Here is a 12453-nt window from a genome sequence, read left to right as displayed (position 1 = left end):
TAATGTATGAATAATGCAGTGAGGTAAAAGATGGTAAACACCATTGTAACTATAGGTTTTGGTTTTCAAGAAGAGTGCAGTGAGCTTCTTCCAATCAAAACCTCTGAAAAGGCAATCTGAGGCTGCAACTAACTTCCAAATACTTTTATTAAACATCTTGTTACTATTCCTTTGGTCATTTATATGATTCATTTTGAACAAGACAAAACCAAAATAAAGGACATTTTTATTAATATCAGACAGAAAGGTAGCAAATGTTCAGATTTGAGTGGAACAGCTTTTTTTTGTTTTGTTTTTTTTGTGGCATGTTTTGTTGATGAATTACTTAGATACTGCAGTATTTAGTTTTTAAAAAATGCTACCAAATCTGACATTCCTTATCGCTATCTCCCATGTGACTGTTACATTTAATTAAAAAATACATTTTTAAAAGTGATCATCCATAGAGTGAAAAATCACAGGAGGTGGCCTGTCTCTATCAGTGATTACTATTGCACAGGTGTCACCTGAACAGTAGGCACAGGTATTACCCGTCCATCGTCCTGTTATATCCTTTCAATGTGGCTAAGCCACAGTTTTTATGATCATAGCCTGTTTGTCTCATCAGACCTCCCACGGATTCCGACTAACTGTCAGCCTGTCTTTGGTAAACAACGGCTCTGGCTCTAATGCATTTTAGGGCCACTCTTGCCCCTCCGCTTTTATCAGCTTAGCCACGCCGATTTAATCGGACATCCCTGTTTGTGTTGTCCAATGTATGTGCATGTTTGTCTCAGAGCTCTGGTGATCCCCCTTCTTTGTCTCGACAGGGCAGTGTCACCCAAAGAGGTTTATTATGGGGACAGGGGAGCCACAGCTGAGTAGATTAGTGTCTACAGTGTGTGTGTGTGTGTGTGTGTGTGTGTGTGTGTTAATGAAGAGGAAGGGAGGGGTTGTAGTATATGTGTGTGTGTGTGTGTGTGTGTGTGTGTGTGTGTATGAGTCCTTCAGCTGTTGCAAGGAGTGTTTTTTCTTTTTTTACCCACCACAGGTTTTCCCATGGGAAATGTATATGGTATGTGAGACAAGTGGCACGCTGAGGTTGTAAAGGAACCTCCTGTAGCAGAGAGGCCAATCTGCATTAAGTCCTGGATGAGCTGAGAGCTTTAGGAATGAATTATACACCTCAGGCTCTGTGTAAATTATACATAAATTACCAAGAATGTTGGATTCTGTGGATCTGCTACTGAAAGTAATTTAAGCGTATTAGTTCTATATATTTTCAGCTAATGGTGTGTATATTGCTGTGTAGGCACAGAGCATATGATGTGCGAGAACGAGGCCAGACAGACAGTACACAGGTGCATTTGAAAGACCAGACAGACGCATAAAGGATTCCTTATAAATATTTAAAATACTTTATACAGCATAGAAATCTCTTGACACTCAAACAAAACCATCCATTACAAAATCTTACAAAAGACCCCCCGAGTCTGTATCAATCTCAGTATCAATCAGAAAAAAGTTACAAAGACATAATTTCAAATGTTGACAGTACAGTTCGACTCATGCAACTTTTCGTTTGGACAGGAAGAGATTCTACAGCATTTTAACAGTGAGAAGCCTCGTGTGCCTGTGGAAGCCTTTTCGTAGTCAACTAATACGTGAAAAATGTGAGCTCGATAGACATTTTAGAATTCCGCTCGCACGGAACAGTGTAAGTGAAAGGAGCACAGGAGTTGTTATTTACAGAAACAATTTTCACATCACTCTCAAAGAGCTCTTGGCAAATACTCATCATTGCAGTTAACACTTAAGACTATTGCACAAACTACAGCATTAAGACAAAAGGAAGTGAATTATTTTCTTAGATGCTCCTACTTTCATACCGTCAACCTTTTGTGAGGTCAATCAGTTACATAAGGCTTTTGCGTTTCTATTTTTTCTATTTGTTTGTTTGTTACTGGCTGAACAGGTATATTCTATTTTGAACACAACTTTTTATGTGTTTTATTATTCTTGCCAGCATTGCAGGTTATGCAACACTGGCATCTAATAATTTATGACCGTCAATTATCAGTGCTGCGTGACAGACAACAATATAAAAAGTGAGTATGACTCTACTCTTGGTACCTACGCTCTTTCAGTGTGTTCATTCTAATGGCAACGCTTAGACACTGCAACGCTGTGGCACAATCCACACAAGCATGTCACAATTGACTGCCGTTATACATTAATGTATGAATAATGCAGTGAGGTAAAAGATGGTAAACACCATTGTAACTATAGGTTTTGGTTTTCAAGAATAGTGCAGTGAGCTTCTTCCAGTCAGCCTTTAGGATACAGTGCCAGCCGACTGGAAGTCAGTAGCTATCATACAATTTTCACAGAGACAACACATTTATTGTATACATGTAATCAGGGTTAGGGTAAGAGTTGGGGTGTGTTAGCTGGTGTGAATCAGTCTGCGACTCAATTAGTAACCAGTTACAGTAAAATTACATAAGAGAGTACCTCTAACTTGGTCTATAATACAGTGTTTCATGTGTGCGTATGTGCATGTGTGTGTACATTTGTTGGCAAGGCCCATATTACATGATGTCCCATGTCCACTCTGTATCTAGGACACGGTAAGGTTTAGTCATTGCTCAGGGATCCGTTTCAAATCTCATCCTCTCAACGTCACCACCTCTTATTACATAAGAGCGGTAACAAGAGGTAATTATTGTATTTGCTCGCCCTTTTGTCTTTTTAATTTTTTTTTTTGTTTTTTTTTTAGTTTTTTTTAATAATCAAGTCTGTCATGAAAAGTGGCTCAGTCGCAATAAAGGGACAGTTCACAGTTCAAAAGGCCGCTCTGGAAGACCTCTCTAACTTCAACAAAATGTTGAGAGGGGCCTTGAGTTCAGTCTGTCTTTCTTTCATCTTCTTTTTTCTTGTATCCCTCAGCAGAGGGTTTTTAGTGCACCTGAAGCACAGAGGAGAGTCTGCATGGGGTAGGGAGGTGGGGACACCACTTCCTCAACAACTTGCTCTGGTCGGAATGTAAATGGCTGCAGCTGAACCTTCTTCTTCAGGATCTGCCCAATTCCCATAGAGGGGAACTTGCTGCGGTGTGTTGGGCTCTCGGGATCACTGCTACCGCTGTTGGATGGAGGACTGAACGCTGAGGTGGGGTTGAGGGGACTGAAGGCGGACTTCGGTGGGCTGAAAGCTGAACTGCCGGGAGGGCTTCCTATGGTGCTGGGGGGGCTTCCACTGGTGTCAGAGGAACCGCACCACTCTGACGAGATGCTCTTCTTAGGCTGCGGGTTGACAATGAGGACAGGGGGACTGGGGATTGTGGCCTTTTTTAAGTAAGAAGAGTCAGGTTGGAAGGCAGAGACGTGGCGGGGCGGGGACAGAGTCCCGTTGGTCAGCTTGTACCAGGGTGAAGACGGGGTGTCTTCTATTTGTTCGGCTTTGGACAGCGAGCCGAAAGAATGCATGCCGATCGGTGATGGTGCTGGCGGAGCGGGAATGTTGTGTTCTGGGCTCGTGTTGACTTGCGGCAGGGTGGCCAAGCGTCTCCGCTGCTGCGGCGTGTTGGGAAATAAAGGATGGATCTCTAGATACTCCATAGAAGAAGAAGCAACTGTGCCGGGTGGTGCCAGGGGCGAATTACGATGGCCACCAGTTATGGCACGCAAAAGACCTGAAGAGAAGAGGAGAAACATTTTTGAACATTTCTGAAATATTGCATTTTGTTTGTCACATTTTTAATTACAAATGTAATTTTTGCTCAACTTATTGTGCAACTGAATGAAAGGCTGAGAAATGCAGCTTTTGACATACTTATAGGCGATTAGTAAACATGTCAGAGCTGCATATGTCATGTCAGAGCATTGACGCACATAATCTTCTGAGAGCATTTAACAGCCAGGTGTAAGGACAAAGGAACATTCTGTCCTAATTTTTTACATTTTGAAGACCAGCCCATCCTGACATGCTGGATCTAGAAACAGCCTATGGGGTTTCTCAGTACCATTTGCAAGTAAATGGCAAGAGGGAGAGGAGGGAAGGCCTCAGCTCTGCCCTCAATGCTCATCTGTCACTCTGCAAACTTTTATTTAAGGAGTGTGACCTGATCAGATCGTGGCACGTTTTGTTGAAAATCATTGACCTAGAGTCAACTCACCGGAATTAATATTGTGTTGCGACATTCCATTCAGCTTAATTCCAAATCACATACTTACTTCTGTACTATGCTTTTTCAGTCAATACATCTTACTATCAACAGGTACATTAAGTTATGAATAAGTTTTTGAGTCTTTGCCCCACGACTGACTGGCAAGTTGTCCACCAGGATGTTTCCTCTCAGATGGATGGATGAATGGGTGGGTAGTTGGATGGATGGACAGACAAACAGTGGATGGATGGATGGAGGATGGATGAGTGGGTAACTACGTATGTGTGATACAGGTCGCTGCTGTACAAGAACATGCATTCTCAGTCAACCTACCCTGTATGAATAAAGGTAAATAAAACACACAATAAATGAAGTGGCACTTTTTAAAACAAAACTATCTTTATATATAAAAATGTATTGTACTGTTTGAATCCTCACCTGTTCGGTGTTTCTTCTCCTTGCTGGGCCCCTTGCTGACAGCCAGGTAGACGGGCGTCTGTTTTGGGGGGATGGTGAGCTTGTCGACATGCTTCCTCCACTGGGTCTGGAAGTATTCACTCTTCTGCTTCTCGCCTTTCTTTTTTTCTTGGAACTGCATCTCCTGAGCAGAAATAATAAGCAGCAGTTTAAAAACAAGCCTTACCTGCTGTGCAACTAGATTTTATAACCTTCAACACCTCCAGTCTTGTAAACTTCAGAACTGGGTCAACGCTAAGAAACGTGTGGGTATGTTGCGTGTAAGAGTTTAGATGAGTTGCGTTACTGTCTGACAATGTGATACATCAAGAAGGGGTGTCCTTACCCTGTATTCTTTGGAGAGTCTCTTCATTTTCTTGTTTAGAAGGAAATAGACGGCCAAAGTGTGGCAGGCGCGATTGGTGAGGACAGCGCTGAGCACCTCGCTGTGTTTGTAGCCCATCTTCTCCGTCATGTGCAGCAACACCGTGTGGTTTATTTCTTCAATGTGGATCCTTAACACAGAAAAGGGAAGGGACAATGAGAAAGTTAAGGTTTTGATTCATACAAATGGCCGAAGATAACCTGAAGTAGTTTACCTACGAATGCAAAATACAATCTTTTAAATGCGTGCGAGTCTACCTGTTGAGGTATGGAGCCCCTGTGTTCTTGTTGGCCAGCTGTAGCCAGGAGTCAGCCATCACCTGATGGATATTTGGACGCTTGTTGGGGTCTGGCTCAAGAAGCTTCTTTAGAAGACAGATGGCAGCTGAGACAAGAAAGAGAGAGAGAGAGAGAGAATAAACATTCACGCTCATTTCATAAGGTGGAAACGTTCCCAGTGCTCAAACGTGTTATTACAGGTTTCACAATTACTTTGTCTCGAGACAGAGCTCATACCCACAGACCACAAACTTGGCCCACACACACACTCCTTGTGCTCATTCTTATCCTCCTAGAGTTTTCATTCTGTTATCCTCCTATGACTCAGATGGGATGTTATTAGCGTGATTGATAGCTAGATAAGTGGGTTGCCATCCCTTGATTTGCATATTAGCGAGTAGCATTGTTGTGACACGCTAAGGAGGTTTGACAGCAGTATGACACCGCACCTTCCAATAAACTGAAACAGACACCTGTTCTACCTAAACACGCCCCCCAACACACACATTGCTTCTAATGAGCTACCTTTAAACATACCTTCGAAAATATTTTTTAATTCTATGTTGCATTTTAACATGACTCCAATTAGTTAAAAGAAAAAAGAAGAAACATTTTTTTAATTTTGTTTTTACAAAGCCCACAATTGGGTGAGTAACCATCTCAAGAATTCTGATTTGCACACTAAGAAAAGCCACCGTCGCACAGTCTGTCTGATGCAGTGCCAACGACGCCACTACAATCTTTCAACAACTCATGTTGATAATTTCTGACAAGCTATACTGGCATTTTCGTTACGACACAGGTGAAGCCACACTCTGCCCCGTTTTATATTTCTGACGTGTTGATCCCTCAGAATTTCTTTCCGTAGAAACACATCAACGGCTGTATCAACGCTTTCTGTTTGCTGTGTATGTTTGATTAGTGGGCATTGCGGCTCTGTTAAATTTCTCTGTAAAGTTCTCGTGCTGTTTGCTCACGTTTAGGTGAGGAGGGTGTCTGAAAAGGCAGCATTTATTTTTAGAAGATTAAATAGAGGAACAATAGAATCTCAATAAAGGAGTGTAAATTACTTAGAAACAAGTTCTTAGGCCTTTTGTCCTTCTAAAATTCTGAAACCAATCAGTCACGTTTAGTTCACAACAAAGGCACACCCTGCCACGTCTGACTTATACGCGCACAACTGGTGTGCATTTATACTGTTGATATTTACCAGTGGAGAGTGACGGAGGTAGAGGGTTCATCTCCTTGTCCACCATCTTCTGGTGCAGAGCTCTAAGGCTGAAGGGCTCCACGGTGAACGGGAGCGTCCCAGTCAGCATCGCATACATGTTCACGCCACTGGAAGACACAAAGGGCACATTTGAACTCCGGGTGCACTTGGAAAATAAAGAAATATATTTATTTTTATAGTTATTTGACAGTTGATTACATTTGTAAAAACTCACATTGACCAGACATCCACCTTGGGCCCATACTTCTTCCTGGAGAGTAGCTCTGGGGCGGCATACGCTGGACTTCCACACTGGGTGCTGAAGGGGTCTGAGTATCCCAGGATTCCAGCGCAGTTACTGAGGCCAAAGTCTGAGGGAGAAAAAAGCTGGAGTAAGTGTCTTTTCAGTTCACACATCAAACAAGCTGCTTAGCGGTGTCACGGCTGACGTAAATGATAATATAAATAATATTACAAACAGCTTTAATTTGACTTTTGTCATTTGTTGTGGAAATGTTTGTATTTTAAATGAATTTCAGCATCGAGTTTTACTCGTAAGAAATTAAAAAGAAACGACTTTTCATTGAAGAAGAAAAAAAAACAGCCAATATTCAAGTTACCGATGAGCTTGATGTTGTCCTGCTCGTCCAACAGGAGGTTTTCTATCTTCAGATCTCTGTAAGACAAAGAAAAACAAAGGAGATGTCAGTGTCTGCACAGTCAGAGTTAGCATTAGATAACTTATCTAAGCCCTCGTCATCATACAAAGGAGTTCGACGGGACTCTACTCCCCCCCCTCAACCCCAACACATGCACACAATGACCCTCCTAATGTGGGTCAAGCTGGTTGATTTTCATAGTCTATTGTGTGTCTCCAAAAATCCCTCCTCAGTCTCAGAAATCCTGTTACACAGTTATCTACATAGGCCATCTCGCCGTGATAGAAATTTAGTTCCCAGGCTTTGAGCAACAAAGAAGTGAATCTTCCTGGGAAGAGCCTGGCGAAATATGTAGCTGAAATTTGATTTAGAGATGCAGTGTATATGTTGTTTATTCTAAACTGAATTACGCATTTTATAATAATATAGTAGCAGAAAACAAAGTAGAAGAAAATTGCTCTAGAATTACTTTTTTTTTTAAAAAGACAGAAAAGAAAGAAATTCTCACTCCAGTATGTAGATTAATATTAATGTACACAAGGTCTTAACCCACACTTTGAGAAAGTGTATCACATGCGACAGAGATCTTATTTCCAGCTTTAACCCACAAAGCACGTGCTTTCTGATATATAGATGTCTGCCAATACATTCCGATTCATTTATGCAAATCATTTGTATATTGTTGTTGATTGTTTTTTTTTTTTTGTTCTTTACCTGTGCACCACACCCGCTCTGTGCAGGTGCTCAACTGCCAACACCAACTGCCGGATGTATTTCTGAGTCTCCCTCTCGTCCAGCCGCTTCTTGTCGTAGATGCGGTTCATGAGGTTCCCACCGGGACACAGCTCCATCACCAGGTAGTAGCTGTTCTCCGTCTCCAAGATGTCCAGCAGCTGCGTGATGTTGGGGTGGCGGATCATCTGCTGGATGTGGCCCTCCCGCCGCAGGTTCTTGGTAACATACGAGTCCTTCTTGGCCTTCCGCTTGTCGATCACCTTCACCGCCACCTGGAGAATTACAAGAGAGGAAAGAGTAAGAGGATGAAGTGAGGTTATTTTTGACAAAGCACTGACTTGACAGCTGAAGTTTTAAACCTCGCAACATATGATATCGTGAGTAATACCCATGGAGGACACGGCACTGGTACGCGGCTGCGTGTCGAAGGAAGGATTTCAGGGAGTCGTGGTGTAACAGGTGACGAGCTACCCAATCTCTGTGGCGGGGTGTATAACTCGACACTGACCTCTCCCTCACAGCTGCTCTTAGTGTGGGGCAACCCAGGCGCTCTAGGGCCCTGAGGCTTCGGGGGGGGGAGGTGTGAGTGTGTGTTCGAGCTGAAGGAGTTACTGGACCATCATAAACTCGAGGAAAAGCAAATGTTACCCTATATATTGAGAAGGTGCCAAAGCCAAATGGATGGCTAATATTCCCCCATTTGTCACAGTTAAGTTGCGGCTAAACACACATAAGAAGCCGTGACAAATGCGGAATCAAAACTGTGGCACGATGAAGTATTTCTGAAACAGATTAGACAGGGTAGGAGAGTGGACGTCCAAGCAGGAGTGTTAGTTATTTTATTACTCTTCTGTCTTGTTCGTCTTCTTGCTGGAGAAGAAAACTTCCAGGATCTCCTCGTAAAAGCCACAGAACATGTCCTCCAATTCAATGATAAACACTTTGCTTCCCTTTGTAGATAATTACATTCAATAGCATACCCATCTACTCTATTTCATCCTTTGCCTGCGTCTCCTTGTATCCCGTCTAGACTGGGTTCAAGAGCGTGGCCACCATATACTACAAATCATCTCAAGGAGAGCCCACAGACATGGAAAGGCATGGCCAGTGAGGCTAATCACCATATCCATTAATGAAATGGTGAGATGTGTCTTCTCTTTCTTCCGCCCTTCAGCTTGTCTTTCATTTTTACTTTCGTCCTTTCAACTCCGATAATTGATTCACCTCTAAAACCCTTTTTACAGCTGCTAATTAAACCTGGCCGCGTGCATGTGTATGTGCCCTTGTGGGGCCGTCACAGCGCAGTAATAGATGGCCATGTTTACAGCAGGCAGCATGGATAAGAAGAAGGGGGTATATATGGGGGGGGATGGGGCACTGTATTTACAGTAGTCTATATGAGGAGGGGTGGGGTTATAGAGGAGGAGGGGTGCGCCCTGCCCTGCCGGGGGGCTTCGGTTGTTTATCAGGCGCCCCTCAGACAGAAAAAAGGGGGGAGGGATGGGGGGGGAAGCATGGAGGGGGAAAGTGGGTTACAGACATCAAAAACACGTGCAGATGACCTCGCCAACCCCCCTGACCATGACAGCACCATCACCTCACCTCTCCTCACTTTCAGGCCCCCTGCCTTTAAAAACACACTCTCCCCGGGTCTCATCCCTGTATCCCTGACTGACTTTCTAGTGATGCTAAAAAAAGGATCCTCCCGTGTTTCCTTTCCCCCTGACTACTCTTTTGCTTGAATAAACCCACTGCCCTCTTCTCCCTCCCAGCGCCTGTTGGACGCCTGTATACACATGAATGAGAAAGAGAGAGAGAGAGAGAGAGAGAGAGAGAGAGAGAGAGAGAGGGTGCATGGAGAGGCTGAGATGTGTTTGGTTGTGCGATTGCCAGTGTTTGCATCATCCTCAACAAAGACAGTGAGTGGTGGGGGGGTGGAGGGGGGTGAAGGAAGAGGAGCGTTTTCTCCTCACAGCAACAGAATGGGCTGGGTTTGGGGGGGTGATCTAATCAAACATTTTTAATTCGCAAAATTTCTATTTCAATGCACATGCGCACATGTACAAAAGAATCTCTACAATCTGCACTGAGCGCATGCTTTCTACACACACAGACACAGGCATGGCCTTACTTACAGGCAGCAACACATAGGAAAAAAGGAGGTACTTGTTTTTCTAATATGCAAATATCTTGGCAGCTTTCCAAAAAAAAAAAAAAAAAGAAAAAGGGAGCCCGAGGAGACAAAGGCAACCAGTGGCCAATGGTTGCCCATATCAAAGCCCTGCGCTGGCGGAATCGTAATGAGGCTGAAGTCCTCATTTATCAACGACATGATTTCATATGCAAGTAGCAGCGCTGCGCTCTCATAGGCCGGTCAATTTGCCTCTCTGTCCCTACCACTGGCTTGCGCGCCCACAGCGGTGAGCTCATGAGCTCACCGCAACCAGCAGCAGCAAACAAAGCAGAGGTTCACAATTTAAAAGAAAGAGCCACAGAGCGCACAGTTGTCCAACACGTTAGGAAAAAAGAAGCGCCCTCTGTCTCTCCCATACACAATAGGTAAATATGGTCAGTGGAGCTGTCCTGCTGCCCATATACTGAGTTCAACAGCTGCTGGTGTTGCATGAGCTCATTGACAAAGGCTCTTGTTTGCAACCAGGGCTGATCACTTTCTCCAAGGAGGAACCACTGATTGCATTGCTAAGCTGTTAATTAAAACACATAAATTGTTTTTTTCTTGGCACAAAAGAATGCATTGCCAGGCATGTATGATTATAATTGACAGCTGACAGTGAAATTGTTATGTTAGAACTATATCAGACTTTCACTGTATGCAACACATGATTTTTAAATATTAAACATGCAATCAGAACAAACTTCTCCAAAAAAGTGTCATTTTTTTCCCATTTAAAAAATGTAATAATGACAGGAAATCAACAGAGTTAAATGAACTATTAATTCTGATGGTAAGTAAAATATTGCAGGTAAATAATGCATACATGACAGAAAATATACAATTTGTCTAAACCATGTTGGGTGTCTGTGCTGCTCACCTTTTCCCCAGTTAACGCGTGGAGACCCTCTCTAACTTTGGCGAAGGATCCTTCTCCCAGCTTCCTCCCGATCAGATAGTTCCCGACCCGTTTGGTGTGGTAAAAGTTCTTCAGGATGTCTGCTGCAGGACTGCTCAGAGAAGCCGGGAGGACGCTGTCATTCCCGGCACTATTTGGGGTTTTACCCTCATATAACCCGTGGCTGTTATCCACGACCATGTCGCTGTCCGCAACTGGCATCACAGCTCCCTTAATTGATAAGTGCCTCCTTTCACCAAGGGAGGAAAATACGCAGCGCGACTCTCACCCACCTACAAGGCAGGCAGCCTATTAAATGCTTATCGTCCGGTGAAGTGTGTCAACTCCGCTCCGTGTGCGTCGTAATGACAAATTAAGGAAACCGGAGCTTGCGCCACCTGTTCACCCAACGCATATCCAGCGAGCGCACTCAGCAGTTTCCGAGCTTAGATTAAAATGACACAGAAAAAAAGAAGACTCAGTGATGGAAAGTTAGTAGCCTAACTGACGCAACCTGTCTTAATACTTGTGGGGGTTTAAAAAAAACAATCTGTGCCTCAAGCCGGAGGTAGGTCAGCTACACGCTCTGCGCCTCTTCTCCAAACATCTCCTGGATAGTGTCTGTGCAGGCAGCGTGTTGTTTTTCAGTTTGAAGTGACTTTCCCGGTCCTCATGGGTGGGCGTTTCTTAGTGTGAGGATGGAAGGGGAGGAAAAAAAAAAAAAAACACACGGTGGTGGTAGCCGGGGCAATTTTCAATCCAATCAGCGTAAAGCGGGCGGAGCGCATGTGAGAACAAGGGGGGATAACTCCACCCGGTACCACCGCCCCGCCGCTTCGCACCGTGCGTTTCACGGTGCGTTCAGATAGAACATGGGTATGAACAAAGAATACATTTGTAGCCGGAAGAGAGACACAGCAACAGAATCACTGCAAATATTAGATGTTTAACAAATCCTCTTATAAGATTTCTGGGTACCTGTCTGTTCTGTCCATTTGGGTACAATTGTGCGTAAAATAGCTCTCCAAAATGACCACACCATGCCATGTGCACCAGGAAGATTATTATTTTTTTTAATTTACACTGGCATGTACAGTTGTAATGGCAACAAATGATCTTAATTAAATGTGGTCTATGCCAAACCACATTGCTTTCTTTGCTCTGGTTGTTATTGAATTTGGGATTCTACCAACAATAGAAAGTTGTGCTCCAGTACACCACCGGCAGACAAAGACTCATTTTCCCCCATGCTCACTGAGGTGTTCACTGGCCTAATTAACGTGTTCATCAGTCAAAGAAGGACACCTGCAGGGAGGGGCAACGGTTTCAGACATGTGTTCTACCTGTATTTGTCCTCAGCACAGGTTAAACTGAGCTAATGTGATTTTCTGTGTGCTTTTCTACTTAGTAAACCTGCAATTGCTGAACAAAATAACACCTGAATTTAATCCATTAAACCCCTGCATGTACTATAAACCATTTGGTGTTTTTAGTCTGTTTTAGAGAGAGGTG

The 12453-nt window shown here is 43.6% G+C and overlaps 1 protein-coding gene across 1 annotated transcript; it reads right to left on the bottom strand.

The window, feature by feature from the left end:
- Positions 1 to 1374: 1374 nt before the first annotated feature.
- On the bottom strand, positions 1375 to 11416 carry hunk (hormonally up-regulated Neu-associated kinase). Its single transcript, XM_008277882.1, has 9 exons — positions 10924 to 11416; positions 7850 to 8142; positions 7097 to 7152; positions 6712 to 6847; positions 6477 to 6604; positions 5246 to 5372; positions 4950 to 5118; positions 4586 to 4748; positions 1375 to 3673 (listed from the first exon to the last, which is right to left on the bottom strand). Exons 1-9 carry the CDS (start codon positions 11161 to 11163, stop codon positions 2925 to 2927), a joined length of 2061 nt encoding a protein of 686 aa, XP_008276104.1. The 5' UTR covers positions 11164 to 11416; the 3' UTR covers positions 1375 to 2924.
- Between the last annotated feature and the right edge of the window lie 1037 nt (positions 11417 to 12453).

The sequence above is a fragment of the Stegastes partitus genome, unplaced genomic scaffold (genome assembly GCF_000690725.1).
Source record: "Stegastes partitus isolate 25-593 unplaced genomic scaffold, Stegastes_partitus-1.0.2 Scaffold109, whole genome shotgun sequence".
Taxonomy (NCBI): domain Eukaryota; kingdom Metazoa; phylum Chordata; class Actinopteri; family Pomacentridae; genus Stegastes; species Stegastes partitus.
This window is presented reverse-complemented; position numbering and strand designations above follow the sequence as displayed.

Coding starts and splice junctions, on each gene's coding strand:
- hunk (XM_008277882.1), bottom strand. CDS start 11,163: ATGCCAGTTGCGGACAGCGACATGGTCGTGGATAACAGCCACGGGTTA. Junction 8,143..10,923: donor ACGCGTTAACTGGGGAAAAG/GTGAGCAGCACA, acceptor GTAATTCTCCAG/GTGGCGGTGAAGGTGATCGA. Junction 6,848..7,096: donor GGACAACATCAAGCTCATCG/GTAACTTGAATA, acceptor TTTCTCCCTCAG/ACTTTGGCCTCAGTAACTGC.